Here is a 21,115-nt window from a genome sequence, read left to right on the forward strand (position 1 = left end):
TACTAATGATACATGGATGCGACACAGTGATATTTTTCTATTTCTGGGTAATAGCATGAGATATGATTACAGGTTCATTCCTGATATTTGTAGAATTCCTGAAAAGATCACCTACTGCATTTATTAAGACCTGTCCTATTTGACTTTCGTTGAGGTCATAAATACAATAAAATCTATTTAAACGTGAAAAAGGTACATATAACTGACAAAATGAGCACTGCCATTCTCCTGCCATACTCCAGAAGACTTAAGATTAATTTATTATTCCAGAAGTATAATTCCTCAGTGACCTTTCTTCAACATGCACCAAGCAAGGTATGCACCATTCCATCTCTTTATGTTACCTCAAGATTTTTCATCATGTATCTACAAAATAACTGTGAGTCACTAACAGCTGACAGTTAGTAAGCAGTATTTACTAACACCATGGTCATTAAGGTATTTAAACAATAAAATGTGGGAAACTTCCTTTCCCGCTCAAGTTTTCTCTTCTCTTTTAGCTAGGTTCTTAATAAAAGGTATATTAAAAAGGCAATAAAAATGAAAAAAGGAAAAGCTCTTATCACATCTATCGAGAACATGAATTGCACAGACAGTAAGTATAAATGAGAGAGTTCTAAAAGAAGCAAGAAGGTCAGATTTTGGGTGACCCATTCCTATACATGAAAATAATGAGTATATTGGACCTACATGTCTCTTCAAATTTCCATTCAGTTTGGCTATGATGCCAGCAAAACCACAATACACCCAATTAATTGAAAGTAATGTATCCTAAAGCCCTACAGAAAGCTTCCAATTCATAGGATGAAATATAAGGATTACATTTAAAAAAAACAATATTAATATTTTAGAATAAAAAATACTATTTTAACGCAGAGATGCTTGTATGTAGAACACCATATGTAAAGCACGTAGAGAAAATGACTTGGGTAGTGTGGTCAATAAGAATAATGAAACTTAAATACAAGAAGGAAATTAAGTGTTTTCAAATATTATCTCGTGTATTTTGAGGTCTCATATACTTGGAAAAAGTTCTACAAGACACTTCAGCTGGGCTATCCGCCACATCACATTTTAGAGGAGCACCTTTTTAGAGGTGCATTCATAGAATCATAGAATATCTGAGTTGGAAGGGACACACAAGGATCATTGAGTCCAACTCCCAGGTCCCCAGAGGATCACCTAAAATAATAAATAAATCAGATCATGTGTCTGAGAGCATTGTCCAAATGCTTCTTGAACTCTGGCAGGCTCCTTTGAGATAATTCAATTTCTAATTGAGATAAGGTGCTTTCCTATTGCTTCCTAATGTATCAGTCCCTGGCTCTTCTCTATCATTCAGGACTCCTTCCTCTACTAAATCTAAAGTTCTGCCTTTAAGTCCAGCCAGCTTGTTATGTAGGATGCTCTTGTCCCACTTGGTCAGAAGAGCCCTGTCAGCTCTTGGTCTAGTGGTTTTCTGGTTAACTATCAATTCTTTCATATAGAGATCATCAATGTTATATATGTAGTATTTCATTACCAGAATACTGTCCACTCCAAATTAAACTCACAGTAGACATACTATGGCCCTTTAAACTGGGCAATATGCTTGTTCTTGTCAAAAACCCACAGCTGTGGATCTCCAACTTGTTACCTCACACTGCTAGATATTATACAGATAAATTCAATGCTTTGCTGATAAGAGAAAACAAAGAGGCAAATAAGGATTTGAACGATTGTTTCAGCTTCATAGTACAATTTCACCAATTTATTCAGACAAATCAGCTCTAAGCTACTGACTGTGAGATTGAATGAAGTTCCTTCTTTGGAAGGAGATAAGTCCTTAAAATCTACTTCATGATTTACAAAAGCATCACTAATAAGTGTTCCTGTTAAAGTCCTAGACAGCTACCTCTTTATGATGCAATTTATTGAATTCAGTGAGAGGTGATAATAACATCCTTGGATTATAGGCATGCAAGAATTTAATTGACTGCCTGCCCTAGACACAAAGGACTACCTGCAGTTTGCTTATATAGTAAAAGTATCAGACAGTAATTATAAATTTAATTGGTATTTCAGTCAGGTTTCATATGTGAGCCAGTATTTACAACCAGCACTGAGACCCATTCTTAGCTCAGGTTATATAAGTCAGAATGTAGTTCCTTTACAGTATAACTATTTTTTCTCTATTTCCCATTTTTCACAAGCATATTTTTGCAAGTTCTGGAATGTATTCTGATATTGTCTTCCTGTTACATGTTTATAATTCACTAAACTCGATTTCCAAAATTATTCACATTTATAATTACAGAAGTAAATTTTCTGAACAAAAAGGTCAGCTGTCTGTCACCAGAATCAATGGTCTATAGGTAACTTCTTGCATAGTGGTGTTTTTTTGTTTGTTAGTCTGTTTTTAACAATAGTAATAGTTGTTTAATTATACTCTTAAAAAAGTGAAATGCAAAAATTTGGCTCAAGTTTAGAGAGGGTTGGAGGAAAAGGGAAGACTGAGGTAGGTTCTATCATTTTAAAGAAGAGAATCACTAATGCTACTATATATGGAAAGTCCGTTCGGAAACACTGACATGCCAAGAAGATCAGTAAGTCACTTTCTTAAACAAGAAAAGGCTCTGAAAACAATATAGTGTATCTATAATAGTAGGAATTTGGCTTAGCTTTTTGTGTGTATGTGCACGTATGTGTAGTTGAATTGTGATTGATTGTTGATTGACAATAAGCACATTCATACATCTAGAAGCAGAACCATGATACCGTGTAACACAGGTTAAGTCATTGATACGCTATGTCATTATTAATTGTAATTCTCCACTATTTAGCATTGTGATTATTTTCAAACTCTGGGAAAAAATATGTGCTTATTGTTCACAGTACAATTCAACTCAGACAGAAATGTTTATGATTCCTAATGCCATCAACAGACTACAGTATTTTCAGTGTTCTAAAAACATATAGTCCTTATTAGTACTGTCTAGCAATTATTACTGGCTAGCTTTCTTCCCAACATTCACTGCCTGTTGAATACCCTCCCTTTCTTCCTGTGGGAAAAATGTCCAGCTACTGCAGCCGAAAACCTGCAACTTGACCTACTAAGGCATCAGCAAAAGAGACATATAGGAGGGCATAAGTTTTATTGCCACTTTGGAGTGTCTTTCCAGTAATCACTTCTGAGTCCTCACCAGACATTTCTTTCTCCATTTTTTTCTCTTTTAGAAGGAGTTACTTACTTCTACAAGTCCTTTCCTTTCCCTATGGAATCAGAGCTATACAATGTAGGGTATTTCCTCTATTTCTAAATAATTTTTCTGTAATATTCAGGGACTTGATAGCATTTGCTTCTGACTGAAACTTAGGAAATGATATGACTATTGTACTTAGTGGAAAAGGAAATCAATCCTATATAGACAGAATTAGAGACAATAAAGTTTCACTTACTCCTTCCCAGGTCAATGCATTTTATTCTGTATTAAACATGTTTATTCTTTTTGTTCACATCTTGTTTTTTGGTCTTTCTTGGCTTTAAATGTCAATAAGAGAAAAGAAAGTCCATTGAAATTTATTTATTTATTAATTTATTTTTATCTGCTGCACACAGAAATTTACTTGAATGATTTCAGGAAGGGGCGGAGTAAGATAAAGTGAATGAGGTTCAGTTCCCTCTTTTTTTTTTTAAAAAAAAAACAAACAAAAAACTTCCAGATATATACACTGTGACCAATATCTTCATATTAGCAAGAGATTTATGTTGTATAACAAGGAGAGTACACTTGAAGACTTCATTCATGCATTTTTCAGTGAGCAGACATTTCTCATGTCTAATAAGCCTTTGCTCAAAAGATGAAGTTATTCCAGCAAGACTCATACTCCCATATACCCATTCCTAAATTATTTGCTTACACAAAGTATCAGATTCCTGCCTGCACTTTTTCTTCAGGATATTCATCTATCTCCAGCATTTCTGTTTGTACTGCTGTATGCAAATATGTTGGTGGATTTATGTATTATAACATCACCAAGAATATTCTTCATATTCCTGAAAATTAATCAAAGAATGTCAACATTATTTTATCTGGTTTCATATGTCTAACATTCAAACAAAACTATAAATGATGAAAGGTATGAAACTCAAGAGTTAATTTGCAATGTTGATCAATTTCACTTTCTTAATTTCTTTCAGATGCAAACAAGGAGTATGCTTTCAGCTGTTTCAGTGTTCATGGTGGAAGAGAGAAGATGAGAATATCAAGAATTTGAATTATGTCTTAAATTGCAGAGAGAGGCTTACATGCCTACAATTGCCTGTGTTTATTTTTATTATTTATTAATTGTCTCACTGTAACAGTGAAGGCAAATGAAGATCCAAAAAGAAAAGGTAAAAAATGTGTAAACAAAACCAATTCCCTGTTTTACTCAGGTATGTACATTCTGCATATTTGTATTCTTTGCTTTCTATTGACTTAAAATTGTTCTGGATTTAACAGTCCAAAACAAGATGGCTGTTAAAAAGTACAGTCTGTTCCAGTTCTTGATATCTGATAATACTTGTAATTCAGACGATCTGAGTGCTTTTGAAGTCCCAGTGATACTACCTAGGAACCATGACTGTAACAACTACTAACGATTGACTCACACAATGATAATGGTGGGTAGCTTGATAAAAATGTTGGCACACCACCCGAAGACTGAGGTTATAGTTGACAGGCTTTAAGAAAGGAAGATTTACACAGAAAAGCACTGCATACGTGAAACAGAGGAAGGTATTTTTTCTATTTTGTTTGACTTCCCTCTCTCCCCTCTTCCTTCCTTTCCTATAACTCTGTAGGATTTTAGACCAACCCAAATTTCAGAAGGAAATGAATTCTATTCCAGGAGCAAGATTCCATCCAGAGCACCTTTTGTACAGTCGTACAGAAAGGAAGTTACTATATGCCACAAAAAAGTGCCTCATAGGAAATTTACTACATAGTCCATTCATCTTTGCTTGTCAGCAAAAAGGAGCACAGTGAATTGACAGATGCTTAATGCATACCTTTTTTCTCACTGAAGATTCATACCCCCCCACACACCATACAGAAAACTCTCACATTTTTAAGCCAGTGAAATTGAAGATGGAAATGAGACACAAGATGAAACGCTCTAAGAAATAAGTCAAAATTATGTCTCTAATCAACAATTTCCTCTGGGCCCTAGGCTATTAGGTAGTTTGGTGCAAGCTTAAGATGCCTCATAACAGCTCCTTATCTCCAACAGTATAAATTAGGACTTGTTTTAACTTTGCAATTCACTTTCTCTACTCTGACTTCTTGTTTTATGTATATAATTGGAAACAAAAAAGGAAATGTCATTCTCTCGAGGTAGGAAAAGAAAATTCACTTCTTTCCCAAAACCCAACTTCAAGACAAGACAGAGAAGAAAAACGAAAACAGTGAGGAGAGAAGAGTTATACAGAAGGGTAACGGGCAGTTAGCACCCAATCTACCAAATACAACAGCACACATTCACACAGTCTACAGAAATACCCTATCTTTGACATAACTTCCTCTAGCTCGGACTTGAATAAAACATCATCGTTGTCTGTACCTTGTCAGGATCTTAGTAGTGCTGGGAGACAGCACAGGAGAGGCACAAAGGAATTGAAAAAAATAAAGACTGTATCCGTACTGAAAATGATTTATTCTCTAACAGAGAATTGGAGAATCCTCTTATGATTTACTGCTGTGTTTTAAAACTGTAAAAGTTTCAAACTAGTTCTGTGGAAAGAAATCACAAAAGATTCTAATGTACATATCTTCTTTATTCAAATATTAATTACTGTACATGTTGTAAAGCAACATGTCAACAAGAAGCATTTCTGTGCAAATAAAAGAACAAATTGAGGAATAACTGGAACATGTTTAGGAATAAGTTCTGAGTGAAAGTGTGATTTCAGAGAGTGTCAGTCAGGTCTGCTTTCTCCAAAAGGTCAACACTGCTGAAAATTATAGGCCCAGTATACTCCATGTCCAAACCAGATACATTAATCCATTCAGTGTCTACACCATATTCAACTTCCCCTTAATCTACCGAGATGCATGTACAGAGAGAGGGAGAACTCTGATTTACAGGCTTGTTCCTGCCTGTTCTAAAATTTCTAATGCCAAAAAGAAATTTACAACCATCCCGTGTCTCTACATCCTGTGTCTCTACATTCCCCCTATTTATTTATATTGTTATGTAGAACTTAATCATAATCAAGTTCTCATCAAAATGCTATGAATCAAATGAAGGATTTTTTCAGACATCACTGATATCTGTGATATTTCATCTGTGATATTTCTCTTATGTTAAAAGCTGTAGTTAACTTCACAGAACAGGTCTATCTAATGTTTGCCTTACTACTTTGAAGCAATACCCATTTTACTTTTCTCTTTAAATTCTCCAAGGTATAGTTGCAACAATATTGCAGTGCGTTGCTGAAATGCAACCATTAAACTTTTGTTCAGCAAAGACAACACCACTGCATATAGTATGTAATTGCTATATTGACCATAACATAAATAGAGACACTTATTTTGAAGTCAGTGTAACGGAAAATTTGGAGAACAAAGCATTTGCTGACATGTGGTATCCCTTTCAAGGATGAAATAGGAGAATTGACATCAGAAGAGCACATGCATTCAGAAAATTCTAGAAATGCTGTACAAACCCTCCAAACATATATTTAATGGACTGAGCTTTCTCAGTATTTTGTAAGATCAATAAATATAACATTGAGATGGGATGAATATCATAACATTACTGTGTTTCTTTACTATGGTCAGTTAACTTTTGCATTTGTGACAAATATTTGAATTTTATTATGCAAAGTTTTAGCAATCATAATACCCTTAACTATTATACTCAGATCAAAGAAACCTCTGGATTTCTATTCATACTGAAAATTTATAATCATCAAAGACTTTTACTTTCTTTTTTTTTTTTTTTTTTTTTTTTCGCTAGCCATCTGGCAAAAGCAGTTTACAAAAACAAATATGTGAACCTCTGAATTCAAGGGGCAGTTGTCCCTTCCCTAACCACTTATGCATATTTGCAGAAAAAAATTATTTGACATATTGTTATCTGAACTTACCTTTAAGTTTAATGAAACTAATGAAAACCCTTTCTTTGATGACAACTATGAAATTTTACAAAAGTTTGAAGTTCCCAACTTTTCTCACTTCTTCATCCTTTTCTTGCAAGTATTATTTATTAGTAACCATAAATTGGAATGCTAATATAGAAAAATATAAGGAGGAACAGATACAATATAGAAGGAAATAGAAGAACAATACTTCAACATCATAAGATGCAGATTGTGAATACAAAGATTAAGTTGCTAATATGAATGCAGAAGACTGACTTTAAGATGCAAGTGATTTCTAATCAACAGATATTTATAGCAAAATGACAAACTTTTATATGCATATAGGAATGTTTATGGGAGTATACCAAAATAAATGGGTTCCTCAGATCTAAGTCAGAAATAAAGCTTCCTCAGATTCACAGCTTGAGACAGTTAAAATGCAAAAGTGCAGTGTCACAAATGCAGATTTCTTATTTAGAAATAAAAGGGGATATGAAGGTTAGGACACTGTTATCCTTTTGATATATTTTTAGAAGAGCTTTCAGGTTATAAAAGATAACGAGGAAAACAAAACAAGACAAAACAAAAAAAAAACACCACATAGTTTATGCAAAGTGACCACACATTTCAGTGAACAGATGTGGAAATGACACTTCAGAGAATTCAAGATTGACTTGCATATCACACTAAAATAACATTTACATGTACACTTTTTTTTTAAGAAGGATAGTGGAATTACAAAGTACAGGCCAACAACTACAACTTCAAGTTGAGATTTCAGAATCCAACTGAAATTACAACAAAGCAACCTGCAATTTGACTTAGAAAAGTATATTAAAAAAATGCCTGGAGAAACTACACAGTCTATCCCTCATAACCAAAAGAGAGAAAAGGCATTTCAGAAAAAAATCTCTCTCAGTGTCTCTCCAGAAATGTAATAGTGTTCTGGGGAGTTTGCCTATCAAAATTAACAGAATAACACTGAAGGTACTATGTATGGCATTTATTTTCATTTTGTTCTGTGTATGCTTAATAACTTCATTTAATCTGAATGTTTTAGACAGTTCTGAAAGTCACAGCACTGTGTTTTGATGACAAAATTTAAAGGCTTTAGCATGTTGCAATTGGTTATGCTAGAATTTTTATCACAGTCCACATGCTAAAGAAAAAGAGAGAGAGAGAGAGAGAGAAGAACCTATTCAGGCTATTAGTTGACTTAAGGACATTGTAAGGACATTGAAAAAGATGGATGTTGCAGCAACAGAGATGTTTACTTTTTGTGACAGATCAATTTTAAACTGGTAATATTTGTCTGAGACTGCATTTTCATCATTGCTACAGTGTTTCCTGGAAGTGTAGTATCAGTATCTGCAAGATTAGAATCTATTTTTAATTAGCTATGTTAGTTTGTAACATTATTTAAATATTAATTTCCACGTGTATTTTTAATGATTCAACTGATAGGAGATAATGAAATGAGAATAACCTTGAAAGGATTTTTTCCCTTTCTACTTCATATCTCAGTAACCTTTCTATTGCTTGTTAAGACTATTTATAGTACTACATTTGCATTTTGTATTAATTAGCCTTGTTTGAAAAAAAATAGTTTCAACATTGATAAATTCTACTTTCAAAACTTGTGTTCTCTGTCTAAAGGTTTAATGTGCAACCTCACATGTGTGGAATACTTCAAAGGTACAGGTTACAACTCTTTTTTTGATTTTAGCATTTGCACTCAGAGAATTCTGGTTGAACATTCTGGTTGGATGTTTAAAACAAACCTGTAGAAGTACAAATAATTATACAAGAGTTTAAAAACCCTTATCAACCTTCCTCTATAAGATAGTAGTGTATCAAATATATTCAAGCCATAATCTGAAAGAACTTGTTTTTGGTGTATGTACCATTAATGGACAGAAATACTGAGAAATGTAAGGCTTCAATTTAGGAAAGCACTCAACTACTCTAACAGCTCTTTAAAAAATCAGCAAATTGTTAAGACTCATTCTGAACAGTGATATTTTTTGTCTTCAGGATTCCAAATTTGAAAAGATAAGCGTATCTCTCTTCTCAGTGCCATTTAATTAGACTACTAATATTGGAAATTTTCCTATTCAGAGAATGGTCTCTGAAATATTCAGGGGAGATCTGGGGAATAAATTCAAACTGGATTATCTCTTGCACATATTTTTCAGGGTTTCTTTTGCAAGGACAAGGAGGTGTAAATGATTATTAAAAGTAAAATAAAGTTTAGTATTATACTTTTTTTTTTTAATTTTTTTTTTTTGGCAAGCAGCACCTAGCCATTTTAAAAGAGAATAGAACCATAAGCAGATATTTGTTGTGATATTTTTTTTACCTCCAAAGAAATATTTCTCTCCAGTCTTAACTTGCAGAGGGCTGTTTGTTCGCACAGCTGAAGCTTCATCTCCATCAATGGTGAGAACAGCAAAATTTTCCTTAGCTAGGAATCGAACTTCATGCCACTGCCCATCATTGAGACCAGAGCCTATGAAGAACAGAAAACATTGGAATATTTTACTTAGTGCAATACTTATTATCTGTAAGTGGTTAGTGTGCCTCTCCCAAGCTCATAATGTAATTTCCAACGAAGCCTACTTCAGAAACGAATTCATTTTAGTGTGATAATGAGGTGCTATTTTAAAGTAACTATTACAAAAAAATTAGCATTATCATCATAAATACAAGTACTACAAATATATAATTAAATACATTAAATAAATATAATAAAATACATAAATACAACTACTGAATTGTCCATTTTGTCAGGTATAATTGTTTCTAAATATACATGTTATCGCTCATCTTACCCATCAAAAGGCCATATTCCATATTTTACTCATGAGGAATATCTCTTAATTGTTTCTATGACCAGATTTAAAAGGAAAATACATTGATTAAACCATTTAATAATAGCCAGTAACAAGCCCACACAGGGCATATTATGCTTGTGATTGCTGATTTTATCAAAAGCCAGATATTTTCAGTAAAAAGGAAAGAAAAAAGAGGAAGGGAAAAGACTCATGTGGAAGGTGAGTTCACCAATAATGCTCTCATTGAGATGTGGCATTAGTCACAAAGTCATTACAAAAACAGTGAATGTCCACCAAAAACCTGAATCTTAGGGGAACATCATCCTGTACTGACAGCACTGATGTACACGGATATGTCCATTCACTTTTAAAAAACAACAGGACTTTAATATTTTTTCCTTGTCTTCAGCACGTGTCAGGATGCTATTTTGCCTAGCATATTAAGCTGGCCTTTAAGATCAGAAAAAGAGTATTGGTTTGTTCTCGTCATTATTTTGCAGGTAGGCTAGGTGATGTCAGCAAATAAGTAGCAAATACTCTAGTAAAAGCAAATTCCAAATCATAGCACCTCTTTAAAACAACATTTTTTCTCCACCTTTCAACCTTAGCAAGGTGTACTATAGAATCACAGATTCCTAGAATACGCAATATTGGAAGGGATCTACACAGATCATCAAATCCAACTCCTAGGTCTGCACGGGACCACCCAATAATCAGACCATTTGTATGACAGCATTGTCCAAAGGCTTCTTTGAACTTCAGCAGGCTTGGTGCTGTGACCACTTCCCTGGAGAACCCAATCACCCTCTAGTAAAGAACTTTTTTCCTAATACCCAACCTGAATTTCCCCTGTCTCAGCTCCATGCCATCCTCTTGTGTCCTATCACTGGTCACTAGAGAGAAGTCTAGCACCTGTCCCTCTGCTCCCCACTGTGAAGAAGCTGTAGGCTGCCATGAGCTCTTCCCTCATGGGAGCCTGGCTGAACAATCTCTTCTCCTGGCTGAACAATACAAGTGACTTCAGCTAATCTTCACCATTTTTGCAGCCCTCCTTTGGACACTGTCTTATAGTTTTAAGTCTTTTTTATACTGTGGTGCCCAAAACTGCACAGAGTATTAAAGATGAGGCCACACCAGCAGAGCAGAGTGGGACAATCACTTCGTTCCACCAGTTAGTAATGCTGTGCTTGATGCACCCCAGGACACCGTTGGTCCTTTTGGCTGCCAGGGCACACAACTTATACTCAACTTGCTGTCAACCAAAATGCCCTTTCTGAGGGGCTGCTCTCCAGCCTGTCATCTGGTCCATACCTATATCTAGTGTTGCCCCTTGCCATGTGCAAAATCCAGCACTTGCTTTTGTTAAACTTCAGATTGTTGGCAGTTGCTCAGCTGCTTGATTTGTCAAGATTTCTCTGCAAGAGATCTCTACCCACAATGGAATCAACAGCTCCTCCCAAATCAGTATCACAGGAAAACTTACTCAATAACACATTTTAGTCCTACATCCAAGTCATTTATGAAAACTTTGCCAAAATAAACCACACTGTAATGCAATATGCTGTTTCTGAAATTAAATGGGATGTGTAATATGATATTAATAATTATAAGACAAAATTTCAAAATATTCCAAGGAGTTTCATCTATGAACAAGGAATAATGCTCATGGCAAACAGGTATACCTAGGCATTTTTTTTTTCCATATGCTTCTATGTGTTTAAGATACAAGATCAAGTCCTGATACAACACAGAAGATGTCATATATTGGAATATTCTTGGAATATTTGTTAGTGTAAATAAAAGTGGCATACGCCTCTTAAAAATGTATCAGTAAGAAATGTTTCTGCCAAAGCTTATTCAGGCTAGTGTAGGAAGAGATGAAAGAGCTAATATACTAAACATGAGGAAAGCTTTCCTCCTGTTTGTGAGCTGCTTTTTCCTTTGTCATTATATTTGGCAAGCAAATAAGAAACAGAAAAACACTTAATTCAAACCAACATAAAATTATTTTCTGTGGATCAAACTCAGAAAAGAAAAAGATATGCCGTTTTATAGAGTTCCAAGACAAAATTTTGACAGCATATTTATTCTATTACAACTGAAGGTTATTAAATCATAGTTAGAATCCCCATTTTCCATCTTAAGATGACCTATCATTATAAAAATTAAAAAATAAATCCATTTTAGTTTTTTATCAAATTGTTGCCCTGAACATGTTAATGCAACGTTGTTAATGTAACATTGCACTTGTCGAGGTGATGGGCTCTGGAGCAGACGCGTTCTGCAGTGGAGCGGGGGATCGAAGCAGCCACTCGAAGCAGCCGAGGGAGCCGCCAGGACCCGGCAGCCCTTGTGAGGGAAGCTGACAAGGCATAGGCGGAGCCAGCAATGCCCCCTCCCCAGCTGTTCAAAGGCACCCCTTAGGAAGCGTGAGCGACCCGTAGAATGGCGACCAGGACAGAGCATGGCATGTCAGAAGGGTGTGCGCAGTTCATGCGGGCAGGGCGAGCAGGGAGGGCCCCTCTCCGCTCCTATGCACAGTTCTTTCCCATCAGTACTTGTAACCTGCTTGCGAATAGCCTGACCATGGTATCAACCAGGCAGAAAACCATGGCCTCCGAATCTCTTGCGGCCTCTCCAGCTGCAGTCACTGATGTGGCTACTCAGACAGAGGACTCGGGGAAACACACTGCCATCCAGGTCTTGGGCTGCAGGGTGTGCCTGAGTCTTCTGTCTGTATCCAGCTGCAGCAGTGAGGGGTATGCCTGTGGGAGGTGTGCCCAGGTCGAAGAGCTGCTCAGCCAGGTTGCGGAGCTTTGGGAGGAGGTGAGCAGGCTCAGGATCATCAGGGAGTCAGAGAGGCAAATTGACTGGTGGAGGTGTACTCTGCCCTCTCTGAGACGGACTCACAAGCCTGCCACAGCACAAGTGTCTCCTGTCACGCAGAAGACAAAGTTCCCTCGTCCTGCCAGGCAGCAGGAGGAGACCTAGGCCAAGAGGGGGGATGGAGGCAGGTTCCTGTTCGGGGTGGTAGGTGAGCCCTGTCTGTGCCCTCCTCACCTTCCCATCTACCCTTGTATAACAGGTACGAGGGTCTAGAACACGACAGTCAGAATGATGAAGAAGATGAAAGCCCGTCCCAGTTAAGAGGGTACCTAAGGCAAGGCAGCCTACCCCCCGCATTGCTACATCATCTGTCAAAAAAGAAAGAAGGGCTATTGTCATGGAGGACTCCCTTTTGAAAGAGGCAGAGGACCCAATATGCCGACCAGACCCAACCCGAAACATAGAAACATAGAAAATATAGGTCCGCTACTTGATGGGGAAGGTCTCCTCACAGACAATGACATAGGCAAAGCAGAGATATTTAATGCCTTCTTCACCTCTGTCTTCAACGCTGATGATGGGCTTTGGGACCCAGGGTGCCCTGAGCTGGAGGACCATGATGGTGGAAATGATAAACTCCCAACCGACCCTGAACGTGTGCGGGATTTGCTGCTCTGCCTGGATCCATACAAGTACATGGGTCCAGATGGGATTCATCCCAGGGTGATTAAAGAGCTGGTTGATGTCATCGCGAAACCTCTCTCAATTATTTTTCAGTGCTCTTGGGAATCTGGAGAGGTCCCAGTAGACTGGAAGCTGGCAAATGTTGTGCCAATTTTCAAGAAGGGTAAGAAAGAAGACCCTGGCAATTGTAGGCCTGTCAGTCTCACCTCAGTGCCTGGTAAAATTAAGGAGAAGATGATTCTTGAAGTTATTGAAGCGCAACTGGGGGACAATGCAGTCATTGGTCCCAGCCAACATGGGTTCATGAGGGGTAGGTCCTGCCAAACAAATTTTATTTCCTTTTATGATAAGATCACCTGTCTAGTTGATCAAGGGAAATGAGCTGATGTGATCGTTTTGGACTTCAAGCTTTTGACAGTTTCCCATAGGATCCTATTGGGCAAAATGTCCTGCATACAACTTAACAAAAACATCATACGATGGGTGAGCAATTAGCTGATGGGCAGGGCTCAAAGGGTTGTGGGAAATGGGGCCACATCTGGCTGGCAGATGGTCACTAGTGGGGTCCCTCAAGGCTCCATTTTAGGGCCAGTCCTCTTCAGTGTCTTTATAAATGATTTGGATGTAGGACTAGAAGGTGTTCTGAGCAAATTTGCTGACGACACCAAACTTGGAGGAGCTGCGGACTCTGATGAGGGTGGAAAGGCCTTGCAGAGAGACCTGGACAGATTGGAGAGGTGGGCGATCACCAACCGCATGAAGTTTAACAAAAGCAAGTGCTGGGTACTGCACCTGGGATAGGGCAACCCTGGCTATACGTACAGACTGGGTGACAAGATGCTGGAGAGCAGCCCCACAGAGAGAGATCTAGGGGTTGTGGTAGACAGCAAGTTGAATATGAGCCAGCAGTGTGCTCTGGCAGCCAGGAGGGCCAACCGTATCCTAGGGTGCATCAAGCATGGCACTGCTAGTTGGTCGGGGGAGGTGATTGTCCAGCTCTACTTTGCGTTGGTGCGGCCTCACCTTGAGTACTGTGTGCAGTTCTGAGCATCACAGTACAAAAAGGACATTAAACTATTGAAGAGTGTCCAGAGGAGGGTGATGAATATGGTGAAGGGCCTAGAGGGGAAGACATATGAGGAGTGGCTGAGGCCACTGGGCCTGTTCAGCCTGGAGAAGAGGAAGCTGAGGGGGGACCTCATCACAGTCTACAACTTCCTCGCAAGGGGGAGTGGAGAGGCAGGTGACCTATTCTCTTTAAACACCAGTGATAGGACCCAAGGGAATGGTGTTAAGATGAGGCAGGGGAAGTTTAAGCTTGACATCAGGAAGAGGTTCTTTACCGAGAGGGTGGTCACACACTGGAACAGGCTTCCACAGTGAAGTAGTCACTGCACCAAGCCTGTCTGAATTTAAAAAGCAATTGGACTGTGCATTTTGTCACATGGTCTAAACTTTTGGATAGACCTGTGCAGTGCCAGGAATTGGACTTGATGATCCTTATGGGTCCCTTCCAACTCAGGATATTCTATGATTCTATGATTGTTGCCCTGAACTCAGTGACAATGAATAGAGACTTCCAGACAAAATTAAATTTTTGCTATTAAAACACAAGGGATTGTGAGGGAAAAGAAAAAAAAAAAAAAAGCATCAGTGTACCTTGACCACAATTCATATTATATCAAAGGATAAGCGGATAAGGTTTGGTACCTTGACGAACTGTAGCTATAGAAATTGTCACACTTCTAGTGAGTTCTTCTAAATATGCTTGTCTCCCCAAAGTACTGAAATGTCACTAGTTTTCTCCTGCTTCTGTACTGATGTTTCAGCGTTGTCTGATGTATTTACACAGAAAATATCTCTCCAAAAATGTTCGGTTTTATGGACACTTCTTTTCATGCTTTGATTTTTTCTTAAGATTTTTAACCAAATAGATAAAACTTTCCAGCCTATTTAAACAGAATTAGATATAAATATACATTCAACACTGGGTGCAGGTGCCCAGGCAGTGTCAGGGGGCTGCCAGGCCACTCTGTGAGGTGAGGCCTGGGCTACCCCATGCTGGCTTCAGCAGTCCCACCACAGGGCCTGGCTGAGCCTGTAAGCCACTGGTGGGCTCCTCGGTGAGAGCAGAGCTCAGCAAGGTCCAAACACTGCCCAGCAGTGAGGAAAGGAGTGTGAGAAGCAGCCCTGCAAGCAGCCAGGGCAGGAGGTGATCCAGGTACCCAGCGGAGCTTGCCCTGCAGCCCCTAGAGAGCCCAGGCTGGAGCAGGGGAGAGGTGTGAGGAGGAACGGGCAGCACAGAGGAGTTGCTGGGGGTGACTGCAGCCCTGCTTCCCAGACAGCACCACGAGCTCACTAACACCACAATAAAAAGATGAATAATGCAATGACTCAAGGAAAGAACCAGGCAGGGGGAAGGTGAACCAGCAGTGCAGATGGACCTGCTGAGCAGATTGAATGGAAATCAAAGCATGAGGAGAGCTACAGGTTACCAGCAAAGTCTAATGCCATGCAGACAGAACTTTGTGTGCACAGCATTTATCAAAGTATACTAAGGAGACACACTGCTGCCTGTAAGCTGCCTGTTAGAGGCGTGATTGGAGAAGCACTGTATTAAACTTATTAACCCCTATAAGTTAGCATTGTTTCTGCTGGTTCCTGAAAGATCACACTGTATCTCTTTTTGCATTTTGCACTTTATTTACTTTAAAATGACAACTTAAGACTGTCTTCTTCTTACCTAGATATATTAACCATCCTCATGGAGCTTTACAATATGACAGTAACATTTTCAACTCTTCCGTCTCAAAGTTGGCACAAAAATTCAATTGCAATTTTGCGTTTTCTTATGATTTTTTTTTATTGATAATAATTTTCCATGGAGTTTATTGATGGATGCTAATAAAGATTGCTCATCATCCCTCAGTGAGTACTCACTGTTTTGTTTAGAGAACAGCATTCTCCACTGGTGTAAGTAAGAACACCGTTTTTCACTGCCATGCTTTATCTGTTTTATATGCCTGTGTTTTAGAGCCAGTAGTGTCAATTTCCCTTTCTTAATGTGATAATGCTCTGTTGCAGAGACTTAGTTACTGTGATACATAGCATATGATCCCATAGAGGATAAGTTTGTATAGACGCATGACCTATTTTTATTGTAATATTTTATTACATGCCTTATATGTACTACAGAATTATTCCTATTTGGACTTAAAGAAAAAAAAAAAACCTTAACTGAGATTTTTCTGCAAACAAAGACTAAATATTCAGAATAGAATATGTCCCTATTAAAGAATTTTCTGTTGTTAAGTATGTAATGGAGAACATCCCAAATGCAAAATAATCATTTCTCATTACAGTTTAATCTCTCTTATCTGAGCTGATACATATATTTATTTGCATTCATTTCATCTTACTGTAGCTTTCTGGTATACAAATTGAGGGGAAAAAAAGAAATACATACTGCTAGCACCACAAATTCCTTGATGATTTCTGGTAAAGCTGGTTTCATATGCAAATTCTAAAATGTTAATGAAATGCATTCTCCCTATCTCGGATTTCTACTTAAATGACATTATTTTAAAAGTAGGACTCTTGAGGTAAGCACTTTGATTGAACAAGAAGAAACAGATGTTTTGCTTATTACAGACATGGAGGAAGGACTGTATTAATGAATACCTAAAACTACAAGAGTTTAATACATAATGGACAATGTAGATAACATCTGGTTATCTATGTCTCGAAGAAAACTATAGTAGCAAAAATCTTAAATTCTTCAACAATTAATCTCGTGAGATAAAATCTTCCTGTAAAAGTTAACGGCCCAATTAGTAGTTACTAATGAGTGCCATATTATCGTCCGCTGATATAAATGGACAAAATTCTTCTGAAGTCAACAACATAACATCTGCTACATCACAACAGAACCTTGTCATAATTTTGATATGACCAATATCTAAAACTCAGCTAAGAGATTTAATGTTTAAGAACAAGACACAGAAAGAATAGTATCATTAGCACTCCATGAAGCACTGAAGCAATGTGAGACTATGCTGCTGCACATACCTCTTTAGTTTTTACTGCTGTAGTAAATATTTTATGCTGTAATTTCTTGTAAATTCTACTGGGAGATGAAACCTGGGAATAAATTCTTATAAATTCTATTCAGGAGACCTGGAGACAGCTGAACAGAACAGGATGCAGATACACAAAAAAACCTCAGAGGTGCTAGAAACAAGGAGGCTTTCTTGGGTATTCAGCAATAGCTGTGTGGATTTCCTGCAATCCAGAAATCCTGAAGTCTGTTCAAAGTTTCTGTGCTGATGGCAAGACCAGCTCTGTCTAAAGCAGAAAACAAAGGAAGTGATTTGACTGCAACTTCTTTCACTTTAGCCAGACATCATGTTTCATCTGAATATGGTGTTCTAGTTGCTTTCTACCTAACCCCTCACTAATACAGTACAACTTTGCACCAGGATTTCTGGCTATAAGAAAATGAGCCAATAATATTTTGAAACATTCACTTCTGTTCAAATATACAGGATTTAGTGTATTTAGTCAACTGAGAGAAACAAACAAACAGGATGTTATTTCAAGAATTTTCAAGAATTTCAAATTTTGTCCTCACGTCCAGAGGTATTTTAGAGGTATTTTTTTAAGATCAGTTATAATGAACATGACCAGGTTTTGCACATCAGTGACATTTTATTTATATTGAGTTTTCTCTTTAAGTTAATGCCAAAGAAAAAGATGAAGATTTGGCATTGCTAGACAGTCGAGGGAATTGATTGTCCCACTCTGCTCTGCGCTGTGCAGCCTTACCTCGAGTATTGTATGCACTTCTGGGCACCGTAGTACAAAAAGGATGTGAACAGCTGGAGAGTGTCCAAAGGAGGGCTACAAAGATGGTGAAGGTCCTAGAGGGGAATACGTATAAGGAGCAGTTGAGGTGACTTGGCCTGTTCAGCCTGGAAAAGAGGAGGCCACTTCATTGTGGTCTTCCTCACGAAGGGGAGTGGAGGGGCAGGCGCCTATTCTCTTTAGCAAACAGTGATAGGACCTGAGGGAATGTCAAGCTGCGACAGGGGGGGTTCAGGCTGGATATCAGAAAGAGGTTCTTCACCAAGAGGGTTGTCGTGCACTGGAACAGGGAAGTAGTCACTTCACCAAGCCTGCTGGAGTTTAAGAAGTGGTTGGACTGTGTACTTAGTCATATGGTCTGAATTTTTGTGTAGATCGGTGTGGTGCCAGGAGTTGGACTCAATGATCCTTATGGGTCTCTTCCAACTTGGGATATTCCATGATTCTATTCTATGATTCTAAGACTTAGATTTAAATATGACTGTAGCCTTGTTTATATAGAATATATATTAAAAACAAACAAACAAAAAGAACAAACAAACAAAAAAAGAAAACAAATCAACATCAACAATAACACAAAAGAAACAAAAAACAACAAAGAAAAAAACTAGGTCATTTTACTGTTTCCATAGTTGATACTGTTCAATGTTGAACAGAAAATAAAGTGAATATATGTGATTGCAATGTTGCAGACTATCACATTCAGTCCTGTTCCTATAAGAGGCTTGACAACTGGGGATTTCAATGAAATGGACCATAAATTTTGCAAATAATGGTCAAACTTGTAATGATTTTTTGTTCTGTCATTTACTGAAAGCTAATAAAAAACAGATTAAAAGATGCATTTGAATGACAGAAGAAAAAAAACCCACATTTTGCAAATTCTAATCTTAGATGCTTACAAAATCTCATGAAATTGCTGAACCAATTTTAGCTTTACAAGCACAAGCTTTTTTCCCCTCCTGTGACTACTCTTCTCATAATCTCTATTCTTGGGGGAAAAAAATAAAATAGTAGTATTATTGTGGCTTTAGTATGAAAATATATACACCTGGAAATTGGAATTTTTATATCTGTTTCAGCTCACAGAAAGGATGATGTTGTTAATGGAGAAATACACGTTTTTCCACTGTCCATGTACTCAAGTCCATGTCAAGACAACATAAAGCAATTTGGTGCCCTGGAATTGTACAGCATTTTGTGTATGCTGATTATTAATCACCTCAACAAATGACTCCAGGATTAATTACTAAGGAACAGACTATGGCCACTCATAGATTATTTAGCATAACTGTTCCTTAATTCCTCAAAACTCTTTCCAGATCAGCATCTAGCTTTATCTATTTTTAACTGACAACATTATAATTGATATACAGGTCTGTGGATCATATCCAAATTTTATATCACTAAGTCAAAAATAGTTATCTACATCTGTAAGAGTATATAGAACACAGTCTACTTTCCTTCTTTACTTAAAACCACAAACATACTAATAAAAAGTCTATTCCTAGGTTTCAAATAATTTAAATTACTGAAACTTGTAACTTAATTTTTCTTTATCTAGCATACACATTTCATATAAGAAACCTTCAGATTTTTTTCTATTTTTTTTCCTTGCAAATTATAATAAACGGCATTATACATGTACTCATACTTTTTAACTTCATTTTATGTTTGTTTTTTTTTACAGTGACTTGCCAGATGTGATTGTGCACTGAGTTATTATATTAATATCTTATATTTATTTACATAGTAATATTCTGATTTAAGTGAGCTAACCAGGGCTTTCCTGTTCATCTTAATAGTTTTATAACTACTGTATCACCTTTATCCATATTAAATATTATTTCTTTAGCTTTTATGGGGGATACCTTTCTGAATTTGCAGCCCTTCTGTATAACTACAATTGTTTATAAGCTTTACTATATATTTACTATCTAGATGAATTGTTAAAAGAATACAGCAGGTAACTTACTTTACTTTGTCTTATCTTTGGACTAATCATGTTCGCATAACTATAAAGTACCTATTCTTTGCACATTCATGCCAAACAACATGAAATAAAATAACTAGATATTGTAGACAGAAGAGGGAAAGTGAATCTGTATGTTCTTGTTTCATAGTGTTGAATTATTCAGTAATAAGGAGAATAGACTAATTCTTATTTCCCTAGATTTTCCCAGAGGTGCCCCACTGGAACACTTTTCCTTTTGCTTAAACAGAATATTTAATTATAAACAAAACAGAACTTGGCAGGGAAGGCTATGATGGTAAGCAGATGAAAAAGCAGAAAATAACTCCATGTTTACTCCAGGTAAATTGACATTTGCTGGCCAATGACAAAAAGCAAATGCAACTTTGCTTTGAGATAAACTTCCTAATGATGGCTTCAAATCAACAAGAATATTTTACATCATGCTTAGGTAGGAGATTGCTCAAGGGTTTAAAAGCTGAGAATGCATTCAAGCACTCTGCCAAACCGTCGTCTAAATATGTCTCAGACACCCGAACAGGTATTTTGGCGCACATTTTCTAGCAGTCATCTAATGCATAACTTGAGAGCTCGAAGCATATGAAGGGGGAAGAGTTGGTCTTATTTTATCACCTTACTTGTGATAACATCAAAACAGATTAATGTTGCTCATTTAGCAATACTTTTAAATCAGCACCTGTAACACTTTCATTATACTCTTCTTTAGAAGATACACAAAGCTCTAGGCACAAGATATTCTGAAAGGAAATTCACATAGCAACCCTTTTCATGCCTTAATCTTGTCATAAAGGTATCTTTTTTTTTTTTTTA

At 37.2% G+C, this 21,115-nt stretch overlaps 1 protein-coding gene across 1 annotated transcript in view; it reads right to left on the reverse strand.

Moving 5' to 3' along the window:
* Nucleotides 1–21,115, reverse strand: part of CNTNAP2 (contactin associated protein 2) — a 1,125,334-nt gene that overhangs the window by 494,603 nt on the left and 609,616 nt on the right. The window contains exon 9 of the mRNA XM_068674838.1: nucleotides 9,465–9,614. Coding sequence (XP_068530939.1) covers nucleotides 9,465–9,614 — 150 coding nt within the window. The remainder of the gene's footprint in view (nucleotides 1–9,464; nucleotides 9,615–21,115) is intronic.

This window comes from Anas acuta, chromosome 2 (genome assembly GCF_963932015.1).
Source record: "Anas acuta chromosome 2, bAnaAcu1.1, whole genome shotgun sequence".
Lineage (NCBI taxonomy): Eukaryota > Metazoa > Chordata > Aves > Anseriformes > Anatidae > Anas > Anas acuta.